At 37.6% G+C, this 22,454-nt stretch overlaps 1 protein-coding gene across 1 annotated transcript in view; it reads left to right on the top strand.

The window, feature by feature from the left end:
- The window catches only part of CCDC61 (coiled-coil domain containing 61), a 786,500-nt gene that overhangs the window by 183,420 nt on the left and 580,626 nt on the right, over nucleotides 1-22,454 (top strand). The window contains exon 5 of the mRNA XM_086938445.1: nucleotides 1,198-1,350. Coding sequence (XP_086794571.1) covers nucleotides 1,198-1,350 — 153 coding nt within the window. The remainder of the gene's footprint in view (nucleotides 1-1,197; nucleotides 1,351-22,454) is intronic.

Raw genomic sequence — 22,454 nt, 5'->3', positions numbered from 1 at the left:
AAAGGGCCCTCCCTTCCCCCTAACATCTGCCCCGCCTGTCTAGGTGAACCCTCTGTCCCCAAAACTGAGGTCAAGAGCCTTGGAATTTGGCTTGAGAAAGACCTGTCCTTTAAAACCCAGGCAAAAAAAACAGCTTGCATTTGCTTTGGGCTCCTTATGTCAGTCAGAAAGATTCTTCCCCTGCTCCCTCCCATTTCCCGGAAGCTGATCCAAGGCCTTATTCCATCTAGGCTGGATTACAGCAATGCCATCTATCTGGGATCCCCTGAAGCCACCTTCAATACCTTACAGAGAATTCAGAATGCCGCTGCTCGGCTTCTCACTAACACCCCGGCCAGAACATCGGCCAAGCCAGCCTTAAAGCAACTTCACTGGTTGCCAGTTAGAGAAAGAGTTATGTTCAAGGCTCTCTGCCTTTCCCATAAACTCCTTCATAACAAAGGCCCCCCCATCCTCAAAAACTTCATCATCCCTTACAAAGCCACCAGATCACTCCGGTCGGACCATGAGAACTTCATCACAGTCCCCAGAGTGAAAAGGGATCGCACCGGGGGATGGCGATTTTCTGTGAACACGGCGAACCTCTGGAATACCCTCCCCCGTAAATTGAGGATGGAATCTAACCACCTCCCTTTCAGAAAATCTTTGAAAACGCTCCTCTTTCCCTAATCCCTCTGACTTCCCCTGCAACCCCACCCTCTCGACTGTCTAGGTTCCAGCGCTGGGATGCTTACGGGTTACTATGCGCTCTACAAAACCCTAATAATAATATTAATAATAATAATAATTATAATTTCCAGTTTGCTTGTTCTCTGTGCTTGGCATTAGGACCGCTGTGGTCAGTTCTGTATCCCCAGGACACTTTCCCAGTATTTGTGCGTAACAAAATTCCTTACATAATATAACATGAGAAATGCATGGGAATTTACAGCAGTACTCGCTACAAACAGATGCTTACAGGATAAGTAACATTTTTCTTTCCTTTTTCTCACCCATTTCCACTGTATTGCTTTTTAAAGATTCAGAGAAATCCTACAACTGGATAGCAGAGTTGTACAACGTTTGTGAACCTCTAACGGAAAATAAACTGCAAAAGCTATGTTACAGAGAAGTACCCTTTCAATCTCTCCGTTAATGCTATTAAAGTCGATCTGTCTGCTATTACAAATTAAGAATAGCTATTATTTTTTCTCCCAGAATCCATTACCCTCTTCCTCTGCCCTACATGGGAAAGCCAGACCCTGTGGCTCTACAAAAAGTTATACGAAGCCTCAAAGAGGAACTTTCTATTCTGAAGTCAATGAATGGCAAAGACTTCCGGGATATTGAGATCCGCCGCCTGAGAGCTGAGTAAGTTACATCATCCCAGCACAATCGTATATGAATGCCCCCAGCGTTTGAGCAGTCCTAAAACGTGCTTTTCTTTCGGTGTTTGGCTTGTATGGTGGGTTTGCTTTTCCTGCAGTAGCACTTTCTTGTTGCATGTCAGATAAAACTTTTTAATATGGCCTTTTTTATTTATTAATCTGATTTTCTAGGCTCAGAAAGAACATTTTTACAAGAAAGTCCAATAATTGTCATTCTGTAACTTCTTCATAATGTAATGAAATAAAAATACAAAACATATTTCTTAGGACTGATATATGCACACAACGTTGCTTGTAGTACTTGTTCTTTATTGAAGTGTCAATTAAAGGATGCTGTAAAATGTAATAACATATTTTGAACTAAAAAAAAGAAAGATTTATACAAAAAAAAGTTGCTTGCAGTTTGAGTAAAACAACCCATTTATCTTGCTAACGCTTTAGAACCCAGCACTTAAATATTCTCAGGAGGCAGACTCCTTGACATTACTAGCACAACAAACATGTAACTGGTCTTTCAACTAAGAAAAACTGTAGCTGGCCTGAGGAGAGGTGGAGTGGCCTTAGCATTTCATATAATATAACCACTACTGTACGTGGTCTCAAACCTGTGCTTTATGTTGTGATAGTATTTCTAAGTATTTTATTCAGTGTTCTACGTCCTTCTTTTTTATTAGTTTTTCTAATATTTTTATTAAGTTTTCTGAAGATACAGCAACGTACACATTGTGTGTTATTTCCATGTGTCATCTCTGGGGGTGAGTGGGTGGGGACGTCAACGCTTGATGATTGTACAGGATTTCGAATCCAAGTGGTCAATAAGGTGACCTATACAAGGAAGCACATTTCCACAGTATTAGGAAGAACGCACCTCAGAACCACCGGGACCCTCACTGGAATCCTCATCCATCCCTCTGTAGGCGCACCACCTCACCCAGATTTTCTCCAATTTTCGTGGGCACCCCGTGCCCAAATAAATTGTTTTTCATTCACCATACACCAGTCCATTTCCTGTTCCATCCTACCACATTTGGAGCAGCGCTTGCCCCTCATAAACATGCTATGCTGCTTTTTGCCACTACAAGCCCCAAGAATAGCCATATTCTTTCAGATCTTGGCGGTGGAGATTCCCCCCATACATGCAGGAGACATGGATCAGCTAAGTCCAGGATTTCAGCATCCACGACCTCCCAGGTGAATTTCTGTAGTTCCAACCAGTAGGATGGTATCACAGGGCATGACCACAGGATGTGAAATAATGTACCCTTCTCCCCGCAAACTCGAAGGCAGAGATATGTAAGGCATGGGCTCATGTCCCAAATGACAGTGTGTTCTTTGTCTTAGTCATTCAAAGAGGTGCAAAGTGCTGCCAAATATCACATTCCCACTGACTGACTTGATATAGTTCTGTGGGCCATTCTGTTTTGAAAACTTTCAGTTTGAAGCTGTGAATTGTGGGCAGTGTTTGAATACAAGCTTGTGTGTGTATGAAAAGGACTTCTAACATAGGCAGAAATCTCAAAGACCCCCATGGTGAAATAAAAGAATTCCTAATATTATTTAAAAAAAAAAAAAAATTATATATATATATATATATATATATATATATATATATATATATATATATATATATATAATTTTTTTTTTTTTTTTTTTTTTGGATCAACTAGTCAGAACAGAGAGAGGGGGCAATTGGGTAAAAAAACTGAGAACATTAGAATCAAGATTTATTATCCAGTTGCAGACCAAGACCCCGGGAGGGATGAATAATGAAGAAGAGATGTGGACTCACATCTGAACATTCCTCTTACATTTCCTTTCCTCTTTTTCTCAGAACCAGAAATGCAGTCGTGTACATAGTTTTTCTTTAAGCAGAGCAGTCTGACAAGTTACCATTAATGTTTTGTGTATCATTTCGACTATTTTGGTGAATGTAAAATGCAGTTATAAATTGGGTAGAATAGATTCAGTCTTTCATGAATTGAACAGCCCATTCAGGGCTAGACTGTTGATAATGCCAATGCCCATCCAGGGCTAAATTGTATACAATCTAACTGCTACACAACTTTGGTAACGTATAACCATGTGAACCGATGTGATTTTCACGTAAATTTATAAGTGAAACTCGCATTCGTAGGTACCTGCGGCGCAACTACCATCTAGACTTATGGTTAAAAAGCGAGAATAAATATTGAAGTAAATCTTTCTTTTCATGTTTCAATCTATGTGACAAATGAATCAGTTAATTTATTTTCTCGCACCGTGTATATATGTATATATGTAACATAGTAGATTGCCCCGTTCAAAGATGGCCGCCGCAATAACAGTGAATGCATTGCTGTATGTACCTTTTTTTATGTTAACCCACATGAAGGTGAATCACGTGATTGATGATGATCACAGTGTTTGATTTAAATGCAATTTGAAAACAATGTCAGTTACACTGACGAAGGCGGCAACGCCGAAACGCGTTTGTACACTGACTACCGAGGAGGTCTTTGATTAATAAAAGACTTGGCTGACCTACGCCGTATTGGCTTTGAGTGCTCTCATTTCTCAAACCCGAGAGTCTGGGGTTTTTGCGTTTTGTGTATATATATATATATATATATATATATATATATATATATATATATATATTCACTGAAAAAACCATAGGTTATAGACCATATATAGTTAGGGATTTGCATTTACAAAACCTTATTTTACTCGCATAAAACCATTGAAATTCCATATATAGTTAGTTGCGCTAACTATATATCGCGCACCCGCAATCCACTGCTGATGATGTCACATATTACATCATTCATGACATGGTCAGTGACATCACTGATGACATCACTGATGACATCTCAAATGACATCACTGATGACATCACTGATGACATCTCATTTGACATTACTGATCACATCACTGATGACATCCTTCGTGTGATAATACGATGAATCTCTTCAGACTCTAATATAACCTTAGATACACTCAGTGTAAACAGACACTCACAGACTGTCACTCATCCATGGAGTTACTCACACACCTAGTCAGTCATGCAAAGAATCAATCGCACCTCCATTTCCTCAACTATACAGTTATACAAACTTTACTTATTCAAACATATACTAACACATATTTACTCTCTTATACAATCCCTGATACAAGTTCACAATGATCCATACAGCCACTCACACAATCACTAGCTCTTATGCACAGTTATTTATATATGTCAACTCTCACTTGTACTGTGTTTTACATATGTACTTACTTTGACATGTAGCACTGAGATATCCATTCACTCACCAATACACTCATGCACACAGTCAACCGCCCATACAGCTGTTTCCACATGCACTTTTGAAACCATACATCTAGTGAATCAACTGCTCACACATCTATGCACAGAGTCATACACCTCCCAGCCACCCACACACACACACACTCAGTCTCCCATACAAATACCTGGGCTACCAATCAATAACCCATATAGTTACTCATATAGCTACTTATCAACACATGCAGCAGTTTACAGAACAACAGACATAATAATGCACAAATTAAGACAGTTTAGTCACTAACCCATGCACTCAGTGAGACATATTTAATCACTCACTCATACAGTCAGTCATGCACCTACTAAATCCTTCATCCAGACACTTATACATCCACTCATTCTTCAATATGTAAGACATATTTACACTTTACAGAAACATACAGTCACTGGATGTTGTCATCAGTGATGTCATCAGTGATGTCACTGGCCATGTCATGAATGATGTAATATGTGACATCATCAGCAGTGGATTGCGGGTGCGCGATATATAGTTAGCGCAACTAACTATATATGGAATTTCAATGGTTTTATGCGAGTAAAATAAGGTTTTGTAAATGCAAATCCCTAACTATATATGGTCTATAACCTATGGTTTTTTCAGTGAATTTTCAAGGTTTTGTAAATGCAAATTCCTAACTATATATGGTCTATAACCTATGGTTTTTTCTGTGAATTTGATTGGTTTTTTAAAAGCTAACATCGGTAACTGTAAAATGTATTCTTCTTTAAATCTTAAAATATATTTTAGATGTTTATTAATAATTTTTTTTTAAATATTTTTTTTCTTCGCTTCCAGTTCGCGAACCGGGAAGCTTTCCGTTAGCTCATCTTGATGCCGCGACCTAGTCCGCGAACCGGTCAACGTTACGTTAGCGGAACTGTGACGCGTCGCGGAAGCGCGACGTATCACGTTGTCGCGTAATGCGTCTAATGACGCGCCGCGTTAGCGCTCCCGGAAGTGTTCCGGACCGCGAACCGGAAGCGATCCGGGACGCGGCGCGCACCGCGTAACGTAAGCGGAACAGGTCATGTGACTTGTTTATCAAAGTTTTCATTGGTTCATTTCACTTTTGGTTTCCAAATGGTGTATGAGTAGGTCATGTGACCTAAAAATAACACTTTTCATTGGTTCAGAACTTTTGCTTTTCCCAAATCATGTAAACCCCTCTTTCTTTCCTCACTCTGACTTTCATCTTGGTGAGAGAAAGACCATTTTCCTGGAGTTCAGCAATGGCTTCTATACTTGCTGCAGCTGGTGCACCCCCACCACCACCTCCACCTCCTCATAAGAAGAGAGGACCACCAAGTCAATTTATCTCCAACAGAGAGGAGGAAGAGGAGGAAGAAGAAGAAGAGGATAGAGATCAACCAGAATTTATCCCAGAGTTGCCCCGTGTTTCTAAGAGGAAAACAAGTTTCATCTGGCAGTTTTTTTCCATCCCTCCAGGGGAGAAGAAGGTCAATGCTAAATATGCCACCTGCCTCATCTGTAAATACAGATTGTCTAGAGGCACAGAGAAAAAATATAGTATGGGCAACTATACTATGCATCGCCATATGGCCAGGTGGCATCCCTTAAACTACAGCCGGGCTGAGTTAAGGGACCTACAAGATAATCCCCCGACAACTCCTGTGGCCAGATCTACGTCAACAATGTCTTTGACAGGAAGAGAGGCACAGGAAACTGTGCCAAACATTCAACCAAACTTTAAACATATGAAGTTTACCTGTATATATTGTGGTGCTATGCTCTCGTATGGGAACATGAGCGTGAACTTGATCAATATGGTGTTCGAAAACCATAAGTGCCCTAATGCACCCAAGCAGTAATTTTTTTTTTGCTCCTGTTGAGCCCTTTTCAATTCCTGTTTTTTTGTTGTTTCCCCTCCATAAAAAACACAAAAAAAACATAAAACTGTTCTAAAAATACAAAAAAATCCAAAAATGTTCAGAAAAAATAAATAAAAATAAAACGACAAAAACAAAAAAAAAAGTTCTTTTCAGAACTACCTCCCCTTTCAAATAAAATTGCTAGAATGTTTATCACTCTGGCAAGCTCTATTTCTTTTGGTTCGCTTCAAGTTCGCTGACCGGTTCGCGAACTTGAAGCGAACCAAAAAAATATTTTTTTAAAAAAAAGAAGAGTTAGTATAAGGGAAGTAAACAGAGAATAATGTAAAAAGAAAGACAGCTATAGAGAGTAAATCAGAGATAGTGTCAGTGACATCATCAGCAGTGCATTGCGGGTAAAAAGAGTAGAAAACATTTACCTTATAATTCTTGTTACCTTTTTAAAATATTTTTTCATACTTTCAATCTGTAAAAGAGAGAACAAACATTTCCAAAAATATTAAAACATGTATTTAAAAATTAGAAAAGACAAGGGAAAAGGTTCAAGAACAAACAGTTTTTCAACAACTTTGACATTTACAGAAGTCTCTGCTTCTCTACGTCCCCTACACAATCCTAAAGATATATATTTTAAAGAAACTGTATCTTGATGTTGATGAACTGAGGCCTATTTTGGAACATGGTGCTTTTTTTGCACTGCTAATGTCTCACAATAGGGATGCAATAGCAGCGCAAAAAAGATGTAAAGCCATCATAAAATTGTGTCTAACATTTTAAATGATTGTTTCAGGATGCAAATAAGATGTGTGCTTTCAAGAGCTTTCTTTGAGGTGAGGCCTATTCATTTTTTTTTTTTTTAAAAAACAGTACCCAGAAGTACAGCACTGTAAGCATTAAAATTGACACTTACAGAAGACTCAGTTTCTCCATATCTACCTCACATTTCTAAATGTATATCATAAGTACAAAAAGCAGAACATTAATTATACATATTAAATGGTTTATTTTTGCTGTTCTCAGAATGTATCAAATTTCACTTAAATCAGTGAATTGAAGGTATTCATCATGTAACAGCGGGGAAAAAAAAACACAATCAAAATGATTGTGTTTAAAAAACCCATTCAACATAAGAAATCTGAATTCAAAACTCCTTAAAATTAACTTACTTTCAATGACGTCGAAGGATGTCCTATGAACAGCGTCCACTGTGTTGTGCTATAAATATTGTCAGCCCGCCACTTTCTGAAAGAAAACCTCCAACGATTCGAAAAATATGTTACATACAAGAAAAGACTTCTCACATTCTACCACATGTTTCCACTTGGCCAAATCATGTTGCAGCTATTCACAAGTCTTGTAATTCTTCCAATCAAATCCCGTCATTTTCTATTTTCGCAACTTTCAAAAAGAAAACATTTAAGATAATTTTCACAATCCTGGACTACTAATATCTTACCCTTCTTTGTCACTCATGTTCTCCTTTTCCTATGACACTGATACTGCTTACTATGAAGCAGACTTACTTGCATCAGGTTTATATAGTCGGATTTTACAAAATAACATTATAATTAAAAGTTTTGGACCAATAATCTAGACAGCATTGCAGACTTACATTCCCTCAACTTGATGAACCTTTTCCAATTCTTCACAGGAAATCCCGAGATTCTTTCTTTAAAATTTTGGTTTTAAAAACACCAGGTAAGAATTTTTAAGGTCAAACGGCAATTTTTTTTTGAAAGTTACAACGGAATCATTGCAGAATGACCAGCCGTTTCGAGACTTTAAATAAGCTGTATAATGTCCTGAAGTTGTTGAAGGACCATCGTGATAGATAATTGCTACAGTTACAAAAGTCCTTCCTGATATTGAAAGCTGAGAAGCCACAAATTTTTTTATTAAAGTTGACAATTTTGATCCATCAGGCCTACATCGTTGCATCATTAAAATGACATACTGTCCATATCTACGTATAAGTAATGTTGACATCATTTCAGATTTACATTGGCTACACTCCATGTTGTGATCCGCTGCATTTACTAGCTTATTAAAGGAGACTGATTTACTGTCTGGCAAAGTTAAATATATAAATCTTTCTGAGTCTACACTAGTAGTACTTGATACCCTACAATTCTCGCAGTCATGCTGCCATTGATAAGAAAGCCCAAACAGTTGATCTACATCTACACCCTCATCTTGCAATATATCAAGCATATACATTAAAAACTCCTGACAATCTTGCTGATTATTTTCAGAGAAGTCTGTTTGACCTGAACATTCATCTAACAGATAACGAACTTCAGACACACTTTCTACTTTTGTTCGATCAGTGCTACATTTCTCGAAAACAGAATTCAACAAACAGCATAAAATTTGTTCTGAATTCAACAGAATCTGTTCTTTTAAACTCTCTAGTGAAAAGAGAACATTAACCACTACATTTGCATAGCAGTTGACACCAGAACTGTTTTCAAATTGAAAACCGACAACATCTTCAACAGAATCCACTTTCTTTCTGCTAACAATTTTCGGTTCATTGACTTTTAGTCTTTTTGCAACAACCTCCCTACTATTACTGCTATTTCTACGTTTCCGGCCTACCACACGTTTCTCAAACAAAGGATATTGAGGCAAATGTGGCGCATACTCTCTTCTTAACCTATTGTATTCCTTAACACAATCTAGATCCGCACAAATGTTTGTGACATCACAGTCAATTAAGTACAATCCCGATAAAGTTCTAACTCGTGACAATGCCACATATGCCATACCCTCCTTGAACACAGAACTGCCAATATTCACCAATGCACAGTCTACACTTAAACCTTGCGATTTATGGATTGTCACCGCATATGCCAAGCAAACAGGAAACTGTTTACGGCGAACATATAAGTCTTTAACAAGCAAAAACCTAGCAGAAGAACGACCAATTTGCTGTACTTCCTCAATGCCATCAAATTTAATTCTTAAAAATTCTATTCCATCTCTATTTCTGTATTTCTCAAAATCAACAACATTACCCATTGATCCATTTACCAGACCTCTTTCTACATGTAAATTCCTTCTCAAAATGATTCGGCAATTTAAACACACATTCAAAGTCTTTTCAAAACCCGCTGTTTTAGATATAGTCTTCTCTAATGAATCCAATTTTGATTTCAAATTGTCTGACAAAATAATTGTTGATCCCATATGCTCTAATTTGTCAATAGCTTCAAGTTTCACAATCTCTTGCTTTTCTAAATTCAACATTTTGTTGTTGAAGATGGCACATTCTGCAAGAGTTGGCATGAGACATATCCCGGATTTCTTCTCAGTAATTTTCTGAAAAATATTCTCAGGCACAATCTCTTGTTTGGGATATAAATTTGACAGTAATCGTGCATTTAAAGCTTCTTTCCCATGCTCAGTCACTTTTCCAATTCTAATATCTTGTAGAATATTCTTGTAATCTTCATCCTTTGCCTGACGCATATTTTGATGCAGTTCTGCATAATTGAAGTTTAACCATATATTGACGTTGCCAATGCTCCCTAGGCACTTCCTGGTATCTTCATGCGTGAGTATTTTGAACACAGGTTGACCTTTTACTGGTGTCAGCTGCAGAAGATCTCCGAAAACAATTATGTGTTTCCCACCAAATAACACATCATATTCAGTTTTAAGTACTTCTTGCATTCTCAAATGCACAAAGGCAAGCATGACATTGGAAACCATGCTTACTTCGTCAATGATAAGTAGTTTCTTTTTCCTCAAGACTCTTGAAACTTCACAGCAAGCATCTCCAGATAACTTGTTGTATTGTAATTTGTTGTCATGCTCCACCGGCAGCATCAGTAGACGATGCAAAGTAATACCTTTAATGTTATGTGCTGCCAGTCCAGTAGGAGCGGTGACAACACAAGACAGCGATGACTCACTCCTTTCCTGCAAATAACAAGAGATTGCTTTAATGAGGAAACTTTTTCCAGTTCCCGCTTCTCCACTCACGTACAGTCGGACAGGCTTCAACGATGTACATGAGCACTTGTTCTTCTCATGACTTAATCCGTGCTCAATTTCCTTGGTAACTTCATCATATATTTTCCTCTGCTCAACGTTGAGTTGTTTTTCCAAGTCTTCTAAGTTAACTGAATCCTCCTGAGCATGTGCCATGGCTCTTTCTACTTCATTCATAGCAGTGGCAGCTTCATTTTCGATAATAGGTCCTCCAAGTGGATCTTGACTCAATGAAACAGAACTCTGACTGTCCTGAGAACTGTCTCTGGCAATCTCGGCTGCAATCGTTGCTTCCTGCTCAATTTCCAAAGTTAGCATTTCTTGATATTTAGAAAAAGCAGGACATTCTATGGACTCCTTGGCTGCATTGAAAGAGTCTTCGTAACAGAGGAAATCTCCAAGCAGTTCCTCTTCTGCACGCCAAGGCTTGAAAAGTTGCAAAAGTGCTAAATAAAAAAACTCCTTTTTTTCTGGAGATTCACCACTCAATTTTCGATGGTTTACTAATTGGCATTTTCTTTGCTTGACCAGGCATCCCTCACTTCCAATTACAGCATACACTCCTTTCTCAATATCTTCTTTGATGTTCCTCTTGAATATATAATTTTGGAGAACCTCATATAGACAAACATTCTCAAGGTGACTGCTTCGATTTGGATAATATGTATCCAACATGTTGGTCTTCAAAATGTCGGTACTGTTTGGTTCCTTTTCTGCCAAATACTCAATTTCCCGGACAGGTTTTAGAACTCGATTTCGCGTTGCAGCAAGACCAAGACTCGCCCAAACGAGACTCCTGGATTTGGCATAGAGACTTGCTGAAGACAATCGATCAGAACATTCGTAAGCTCCGATTTCTCGATGCGACAACATCTTCAGACTGAAACTGTACAACTTCTTGCTGAGGCTCTTTTCATGGGAAATGTCCTCCCACATATCCTTCAGTTCGGTCTTTTCTTTTTTGGTGATGTAAGATGTCACATACCGAGCCACAGCCATACAGTTGTCAGCCACAAACTGTATATCCATGTTAGCATTCCACATGGACAAAATCACTGGGTTGTAGTCATTGATGTACTTGGACTCTTCGTTCCTTTTCAAATTGTATGTATTCTTGGGTGATTTCCTCGTCACATTATGTCGCAGCGAAGACATCAAACTGTTCACTCTTCCTTTAGAAATCACCGGTCGTGGAAAGTTGAAACGACATTTGGTGTAGAACTTCTCCTTGTTTCTGAATTTACGACGACAGTACTTTCCACAACGATGGCTTTGGAAACGTAGAACTTGTTCTCTTAGACTTTTCTTCTCCGTTGCGTTTGGAACAGCACACGTAGAATACTGTTCGATGAAATTCATCACTAAGTCATCCGGATCTGTTCCAAATTTAGGTGCATCCTTGATCCACAACAACATATGTATATGAGGGGCACCTCTTGCTTGGTACTCCTTTCTCCAGAAGAAATCCAACACCTCTCCAAGAGGTGGATTCTTTTTATTTGTGATGAAAGACATCATAGCTTCAAATCTATGATTGAAGTACCTGCATACATTCACTGGATCCAAAGAACACAGTTCTCCAGGTGTCTTGAATTCAATGTTTTCAATATTTCCATTTGCCTCTCGTAGAAATTCAAGTAAGTCTTCCCAGCCATACTCGGCACAGCTCAGAGTGAGGAACCATGTTGGAGTTCCTAAGTTCCTCAGCATACATTTTAAATCACCATGACGACGGTACCAGTACTCATTAGTACCACGCTGACACGCCATGAGATTAATTAAGTGAGAATCCAAAATACTGTCTTGGACATTGACTTTATGCATAAAGTCACTTGCCGAGATGTTTCGCATCTGTATACCACTTTTTAAGATGTGGTTCACTGCATATGACAGTCCAGACAGATCGCTTTCAAACAGGAGATGAAACAAATAGGGAATGCATTGCCGAAACCTAGGATCTTCTGCATACAATCGTAAAGTCCGGTATTCAGACGCAGGAATTTGATGAGGTCGCTCATCATATCTTCCTCCTTGACCTGTGGGAAATAGCTGTGGGAAACACCGAGCTTCCAAACTTTCCTCCCAAACACTAATGGGACTCCCTTTGGCTTGTTTCATTTGAAACAACTCAATAGCATTCCCCATGACTTCCTTGGAATGCAAAGGATGAACACTATAATGTTCATATATTTCTTCACTTTTAGAGGCCTCTACTTTCTCAATTTGGCCAGCACACAAATCGCTATCCTCTTCATCACTTACTTCCTCTTCTGCAACATATACATTCTTATAGTACTTATTATTTTTCTTCAAATACACTGTTGCCTTTTTGACTTTCCTAACATCCACTAAATCTTGCCATATTTTCTTATTCTTTGTCGGAACCCCATTAACCAAGATAACCAGAGGTTCCTCTTCCACTTTTTCTATTCCAATTGTGTTAATGTTTTTGTTCAAATCTAGAGGCAAATAAACAACTCTTCCCTTTAATCCTCTCTGTAAATCTGCTGGAGGCAACTTCCCTGTCTTTGGCTCCATTCTTACAATAGCCTGAAAGGGATGGATACTTTGAATCAAAATAGATTCATAAGTATTTAAATCCTTCAATTCAGAAGGAATCTCAACCAATTCCAGATTATTATGAACTGCCCTAGCAGGCATCTGGTTTTGGTTTAATTTATTACAACAATAAGTACACACACGTTGATCCGATCCCAAATCAAAATAACTTTCTACCATCAAGTATGTGGCAAAATCCTTCCATTCACTATTATTTTCCCTTTCACTTTTTGCATATAAATCCACTACCTTAGTCTGATTCTTATAATAAGTGCGTCGACAACATACACAAGTGAAATTAGGCCTCTCACTTGATTTCATCTGAAACGTGGCAATTTCCTTCTGAAAATTATCTGTACTGGAAACCTGTACATTATCTTCAACATTACCCTCTACTTCAGGGTCAATTTGAACATTCTCATCTTTACTACCAAAGTAACAAAACTCAATTTCTTCACAAATATTCTTCACATCTATTTCAGAACCATGCAAAAGAGCAGCACATAATTGTTTAAGCATAATTGCTGGACTCTTAGCATAATACAACATTCTCACTAATTTTCTCACTTTATTATGATGCACTGCTAGCATCCTGAAATGATGAAAAACACTCTGGCATACTCTCCTGGAAAGACAAGCCAGTGAATGACCACGCAAACCTGTCATTTGTCTCACTCTGCAAGGATCTAAATCTTGCAACAACTTCATTTTCTGCTTCAAACTTTTCTTATTAAATGTCCGTATAAAATCACAAAGCAAATTGATGGAAACCTGTCGCACACTGCAAATAGAACTACACTTCCAAATGTACACAGGACCCTTAGGACGTCTTCCTAAAACCTCATCACTTAGCGCCTCTTCTGTCTCTGTTGTCACAAGTTGTTCTTTTTCAACTGGACAACCATCCTTCACTTCATAAGCTCGACCACTGGTGTCAACTGCAAACACCAAATCATTATCCTGAAAATAACTCTCCTCATTAAAAAATGCCTCACAACTTGAACTATGCATCCATTCTCCGGAAAAAACTTCACAAAAGTTAGTACGATTTACTACTCTCTTCCATCTACTTTTTGTTTTGAAATCAGAAATTACCTTGCTTAGTTTCCTAATTCTATTGATTACCAAAATAAACAACTTTCGCTTAATTTCAAAAGCATGATCAATAATTTTCTCTACATTTTTCTTCTTCTTATAAAATGCCGCTTTCTGTTGGCCTTTCTTTTTAATATTTTTCAATAAATTAACTAATATCCTATTACGGAACATTCGATTTCGAATGTCCCTAAACTGTTGTTTCCTTCTACTATCATGCACAGAGTTATCTCTTCCTCTACCAGTAACATTTGTGATGGGTCTCTCCTTTCCATTTAAATTACTTTTCTTTTTGTGGACTGAAACATTTTTTTGAGCAAAAGTTTTTTTACTACAAATATTTCTTAAGAATGATTTCGTGCTCTTACCCGGACCTTTCTTGCTGTTTTGACAAGTATTTGGGGAAGAGGACTGCTGCAATAAAACATCATCCTGCTGTCTTTGACGTTTTCTAGCCTTTCTTATTCTACTTTTTGTAGGCATTTTCCAAACTATGAAAGAATCTGCAGTTGAATCTGTGGAAAAATATAATATAAAATGTTATTAACCACTATTACCAAACAGTAAATAAATAACAGTCATCTAAAACTTAATGCCGTACTAATTATTTAACATAGCAAATGTTTTCCACCAGCACTGCATCACAAAAATGACACTCAATGGTACAAAACAGGCATACAACAATCATAAATCACTCCCTAATATTTTAAATGATTAATTCAGGATGACGATAAGATGTAGCCTATCTAAAGATTTGTTTAGGCCCAGAACTTTAGACTGGGGTGAATGTGTGTCATTGATCCACATTCAGTCCATCACCTGTTTTGTTTATTTGAGGTGAGGCCAACACATGGTTGCAGATAAGATTTTCACTGAAAAAAACCAAGGTAAAAAAACATGTGAAGGCCTACCAATGAAGTAAATCATTAAATGAAAACCAATACATTTCTGGAAATATGCACTACTAGTGCTTCATAAGATGTTTTGGGTCATATTTATAAGGCATTTGAGTGTCTATTATGCTATTTTACGTTCTTCATGGTGCATATTTATTGTAAATACGCTCCCACCTGCGGTTGGCAAATTTAGATTTTGATTATGGGAGTTACATAGGCATGTTAATAATTTCCCAAAAATGGTGTATGACCCCAAACAACCTTTGAAGCAAATGCTCTTAGCCATGTTATCCACCTCCCATTGGATAACATGGCTAAGAAGTGCTTCCAAATGGGAAAAAAACGGCCGCAATGCATGAATATCGCAGAAAAGTCAGCGATATTCATGCATTTTCCAGCAAATGCTCTTAGCCATGTTATCCACTTCCTATTAAATAACATGGCTAAGAACTGCTCAGGGCCCCATGAGGAACGCTTTCCATTTAAAAAGGGAAAAATAACATCAAAGACACTAAAATGCCTTCTAAATATGACCCCAAACAACCTATGAAGCTCTAACAGTACATATCCTGAAATTTAATTGATTTCAAAATTCGTTTTTAAACACAGCATATAAATCAATTGTATACCTGCATTCATGAAGAAATGACTAAAAATGTCCTTGAGACACATGAAAGTGTTTTCTGGAATGCCCTAGCACCATTTTTGGGACACTATTAACATGGCTAGGTAACTCCCATAATCAAAATCTAAATTTGCCAAGCACAAGTGGGAGCGTATTTACAAGACACTTGCCCCAAGAGGAACGCTTTCCATTTAAAAAGGTAAACATAACATCAAAGACACTAAAATGCCTTCTAAATATGACCCCAAACAACCTATGAAGCTCTAAAAGTACATATCAAGAAATGTAATTGTTTATCACAAATGCGATTAAAAACGGCCGCAATGCATGAATATCGCTGAAAAGTCAACGATATTCATGCATTATCCAGCAAATGCTCTTAGCCATGTTATCCACCTCCCATTGGATAACATGGCTAAGAACTGCTCGCAAATGCGAAAAAAAACGGCCGCAATGCATGAATATCGCAGAAAAGTCAGCGATATTCATGCATTTTCCAGCAAATGCTCTTAGCCATGTTATCCACTTCCTATTAAATAACATGGCTAAGAACTGCTCAGGGCCCCATGAGGAACGCTTTCCATTTAAAAAGGGAAAAATAACATCAAAGACACTAAAATGCCTTCTAAATATGACCCCAAACAACCTATGAAGCTCTAACAGTACATATCCTGAAATTTAATTGATTTCAAAATTCGTTTTTAAACACAGCATATAAATCAATTGTATACCTGCATTCATGAAGAAATGACTAAAAATGTCCTTGAGACACATGAAAGTGTTTTCTGGAATGCCCTAGCACCATTTTTGGGACACTATTAACATGGCTAGGTAACTCCCATAATCAAAATCTAAATTTGCCAAGCACAAGTGGGAGCGTATTTACAAGACACTTGCCCCAAGAGGAACGCTTTCCATTTAAAAAGGTAAACATAACATCAAAGACACTAAAATGCCTTCTAAATATGACCCCAAACAACCTATGAAGCTCTAAAAGTACATATCAAGAAATGTAATTGTTTATCACAAATGCGATTAAAAACGGCCGCAATGCATGAATATCGCTGAAAAGTCAACGATATTCATGCATTATCCAGCAAATGCTCTTAGCCATGTTATCCACCTCCCATTGGATAACATGGCTAAGAACTGCTCGCAAATGCGAAAAAAACGGCCGCAATGCATGAATATCGCAGAAAAGTCAGCGATATTCATGCATTTTCCAGCAAATGCTCTTAGCCATGTTATCCACTTCCTATTAAATAACATGGCTAAGAACTGCTCAGGGCCCCATGAGGAACGCTTTCCATTTAAAAAGGGAAAAATAACATCAAAGACACTAAAATGCCTTCTAAATATGACCCCAAACAACCTATGAAGCTCTAACAGTACATATCAAGAAATGTAATTGATTTGAAAATTCGTTTTTAAACACAGCATATAAATCAATTGTATACCTGCATTCAAGAGGAAAGGACTGAAAATGTCCTAGAGACACAGAAAAACGTTTTCATGAATGCCCTATCACCATTGTTTGGACATTATTAACATGGCTATGTAACTCCCATAATCAAAATCTAAATTTGCAAAGCACAAGTGGGAGCGTATTTACAAGACACTTGCCCCATGAGGAACACTTTACATTTTAAAAGGAAAACATAACATCTTAGACACTCAAATGCCTTATAAATATGGCTCAAAACAACCTATGAAGCTCTAGCAGTACATATCCAGAAATGTAATTGATTTCTTAAATCGTTTTTAAAAACAACATATCTGTTTCAGCTTACATAACAGACCATGGAATGGGCTCCATGTACCACAATAACTTGTGTTACTGCATGCCAGAATGCTACACCAAATATGCAATTACAATTTCTCTATGAAACTAATTCTATTAGTATATCACTAGAGACAAAACCACATTTTAAAAACACAGCTTTCTTCATCATTTTCTCCTTAAATCATACTATTCTCTATCTAAATTAAATAAATCTTTTCTCACCTTAGCAAATATTTTTTGAGTTTTGAAAACAGTCTCAGAAATACACCAAATTGTCTTCAGCAGAAGAAAAAGGATGCACTCCAAAGGCTGCAGCTATTGAAAGCACAGAAATACAGATATTCATTTCACATATCTCTCATATTAGCCAATCATACCTCTTCCCTCACTTTTTTCAAATCAAAACCCTTCCCCCCTCTGCCCTCTCTGCCTTGTTTCCATAGCAACCACCTCCTGGAAGACCTCTCATGTTTGCAAATTCACACAACAATGTTTCAATTGAACTCTGAACTCTCAGTGCACCTGCGTATCCAGTGCAATCTTTCATTAAATGTTTCTTCCTTGACCATTCAAATTACATGTTTCAAAGAACACATCCATGCACCCTAACTTTCTGTTTTCAGAAATGGAAATGCACCAATCACTGCTAATGAATCATTAGCATTGGAAATCCACAGTTTTTTTTCTTTAGAAACTCCTACTGTTTCAACTGCCCTTTCATTACCACACTTCATCTGACTGCAGAACAACCTTCTCCCACCATGTTTAAGGTCTGGATTGTTGGACATAGTTACATCCACTGGGCTCAAAGGTATGCTGAGAACAGAAATTTACCTAACCTCAATTTACAAGATGTGGAAATTAAGTGGTTGGGCCAAAGAGGATTAAAATGTCACCAATTGATACCATTGGTGAAAACCTTTATGCATTTGCCAAAACCTGACCTGTTAATAGTGCACTGTGGAGGTAATGATTTGGGCACTTTGACAGGGGTAGGTCTGGAAATGCTTTTAAAGGACACCTTTGAGCAATTAATGGCACTTTTTCCTCAAATTGCCTTGGTATATTCCAATATATGCCAAAGACAGAAATGGAGGTGGTCCAACCAATTTTGTCCACAAATTGAGAAAGCGAGGAAGCATGTAAACAAATCTGTTTCAGCTTTCATGAGAGACCATGGAATGGGCTCTCTGTACAACAATAACTTGCGTTACTACATGCAAGATATCTACAGAGGAGATGGAGTTCACTTCTCAGATGAGGGCAACAGAATTTTCATTCTGAATTTAAGACTGTGCATTGGTACCTACTTATAAGTACCTAAATGTACCATAAACCCAAAAGCTCTTCTCAGAGCTACCCTTCATCTGATCACTCACAATTATTATTTTTTTCTAACTTTTTTCATTAATTTTCCACAAAATTCGCTCCGCGGGGCGCTACCCGGTTCGCGAACCGAAAGCTAACCTCGCGGAATTTTTTAAAAAAATGTTTTTTTCCGCACATATAAGCCTCCTCAGCCACCCTCAGAAAACCTAGAGGGTCAAGATAAGTCTACCATGACCCCTTCTACCCATTCTAAACATTATTTGCCCTCCATCTTGTATCTTAATGCGACCGAAACACAAAATGGTGGACTCCCGTGACGCTTAAGGTTCGCGAACCGGGCCGCTTCCCGGAAAGCGGTCCAAAAAAAAAGGTGGGAAAGTAATTTACAGAAAAACGACTAGAGACCAAATATAGATTAGCTCATACTACATAACAATCCCTTTCATTTTCACAAATTTGATTGAAATTCCATTTAGCCATTAAGCCTGTAGACCTCTCTAAGTACCGTGAGGTAAATTACTTCACAAAACACATCTGAAGTGTTGGAATTGACAACCAATGAAAATGTTACTTTCATTTTCAATTTTTTTTTCCTGACATTTGATTGGTTATGTACCTGAATATATATAAAGGAAGAAAAGGAAACACAGCCATTTTGACTACTACTTCCTGAACTACATTTCAAGAGCCTTTTCACCTCCCTGTAAATTAAATTGATAATTTGTAAGTGGCACTTTAAATTAATTTGTAAAAACGTTTTTTGATAATTATTTACTGTCCCCCTGCTATAGTTAGAGATACAGATAGACTCCTCTGTTATATTTATTGATTGACCTACACTTCTCTGCTATAATTATGAATTTACTTACTTTAACTTCACTGTTAAAAAAACAGAACTACCTGTCTGAACTTAAACCCAACAGTGCCCTAACTCTTCTAATATAATTATTTTTTTATGCAATTTACAGCAAAAAAATGGAAGGGGAGCAAGAAGAAACTAATGTTTCCTTCGAGATTACATCCGAAGACATTGAAACTGAAGAAAATGTGGATGAAGATTTTATGGATCAATCTTTTGACGAACAATTTATTCAAACCTTACAAGAGACAGAAACATCCATGTTTGACGAGATACCAGATGATATAATGCTGGAAGTTTTAATTAACTATGAAAATAATAAATAATTTTTTTTTAAATCAAAATAAATAAATAAATAAAAAAAAAGAACAAAAACAACAAATAATTAACATACAGTATTAGAAAAGTCTATCATTCTTTTATCCATAAAGTTCGCTGCCCAGAACGCTTTCCGGTTCGCGAACTTGGCGCTTACCACGCAAAAAAAAAATTTTTTTTGGACCCTCCTAGGCCCTTTTAAAACCTCCACATAAAACCTAGGGGGTCAACGAGGATCTACTATGCCCCCTTATGGTAATTTCCCCCTTTGTTTTGGCCTCCTCTTGTCTCTCGATCCTACCGAGAGACAAGATGGCGGCCGCTCCGGACTGTTTAGAATGTTGACAGACACCGGAGGGCCAATCAGCTTCGCATCGCAAAGTTCCGATACGCGAAAGGTTCGCTAACCGGATCGCTGCCCGGAGCGCTGTTACAGATATATATCTTGATTTAAACGTTAATTTCTCAAAATCCACTGAAGCACATATATTGAGACCTAGCAAAGGCACATCGGGCTAACAGTCCCTACAATTTTGCCAAGTTTCGTGAAAATCCATTCAGCCGTTCGGGCTAAAAGTGAGTCCAACCGCCCTATGGAAATTAACATGGGAAAAACGCGTTTTGGGACCCCCCTTTTTTCTCGGCCCCCCCTCCACAAAACCCCCCCAAATTTTCAAGGGCTGCTCAGAAACAAAATGTGCCATTTTCCTGAAAATTTCAGCCAATTCCGTCCACAAACGCAAAAGTTATTAGGCATAGAATTTTCAGAAATCCCATAGGGAAAAAATCCTAACTATATATACCTACTGGCGACCGCCAGTAGGTAATATATATATATATATATATATATATATATATATATATATATATATATATATATATAATGAAAAAAACATTGGTTTTAGGCCATATATAGTTAGGGATTTGCATTTACAAAACCTTATTTTACTCGCATAAAACCATTGAAATTCCATATATAGTTATAAGCGCTAACTATATATCGCGCACCCGCAATCCACTGCTGATGATGTCACATATTACATCATTCATGACATGGTTAATGACATCACTGATGACATCACTGATGACATCTCAAATGACATCACTGATGACATCACTGATGACATCTCAAATGACATCACTGATGACAACATCCAGTGACTGTATGTTTCTGTAAAGTTAAAATATGTCTTACATATTGAAGAATGAATGGATGTATAAGTGTCTGGATGAAGGATTTAGTAGGTGCATGACTGACTGTATGAGTGAGTGATTAAATGTGTCTCACTGAGTGCATGGGTTAGTGACTAAACTGTTTTAATTTGTGCATCATTATATCTGTTGTTCTACAAACTGCTGCATATGTTGATCAGTAGCTATATGAGTAACTGTATGGGTTATTCTTTGGTTGTCCAAGTATTTGTATGGGAAACTGAGTGTGTGTGTATGGGTGGCTGGGAGGTGTGTGACTCTGTACATAGATGTGTGAGTAGTTGATTCACTATATGTATGGGTTCAAAAGTGCATGTGGAAACAGCTGTATGGGCGGTTGACTGTGCATGAGTGTATTAGTGAGTGAATGGATATCTCAGTGCTACATGTCAAAGTAAGTACATATGTAAAACACAGTACATGTGAGAGTTGACATATATAAATAACTGTGCATAAGAGCCAGTGAATGTGTGAGTGGCTGTATGGATCATTGTGAACATGTATCAGGGATTGTATAAGAGAGTAAATATGTGTTAGTATATGTTTGAATAAGTATGGTGTGTATAACTGTATAGTTGAGAAAATGGAGATGTGATTGATTTTTTGCATAACTGACTAGGTGTGTGAGTAACTCCATGGATGAGTGACAGTCTGTGACTGTCTGTTTACACTGATTGTATCTAAGGTTATATTAGAGTCTGAAGAGGTTCATGGTATTATCACATGAATGATATCATCAGTGATGTGATCAGTCATGTCAAATGAGATGTTATCAGTGATTTTATCAGTGATGTCATTTGAGATGTCATCAGTGATGTCATCAGTGATGTCACTAACCATGTCATGAATGATGTAATATGTGACATCATCAGCAGTGGATTGCGGGTGCGCGATATATAGTTAGCGCTTATAACTATATATGGAATTTCAATGGTTTTATGCGAGTAAAATAAGGTTTTGTAAATGCAAATCCCTAACTATATATGGCCTAAAACCAATGGTTTTTTCATTGAATTTTCAAGGTTTTGTAAATGCAAATTCCTAACTATATATCCACTATAACCTATGGTTTTTTCTGTGAATTTCATTGGTTTTTTAATAGCAAATATGAAAAGCTTTAAAATGTCAAGTACGTGATAGATAAAAACATTTTCGTATTTATGCACGCTGATGTGCTTTGAACGCTGCACCCCCCCCCCCTCCCCTCTTTTGTCTTAGTAGTACTCTCTCTTTGCAGATAGT

Source organism: Lissotriton vulgaris, chromosome 9 (assembly GCF_964263255.1).
Source record: "Lissotriton vulgaris chromosome 9, aLisVul1.2, whole genome shotgun sequence".
Lineage (NCBI taxonomy): Eukaryota > Metazoa > Chordata > Amphibia > Caudata > Salamandridae > Lissotriton > Lissotriton vulgaris.
Note: the sequence above shows the minus strand (reverse complement) of the source record. Positions and strands in the feature narration are given on the sequence as shown.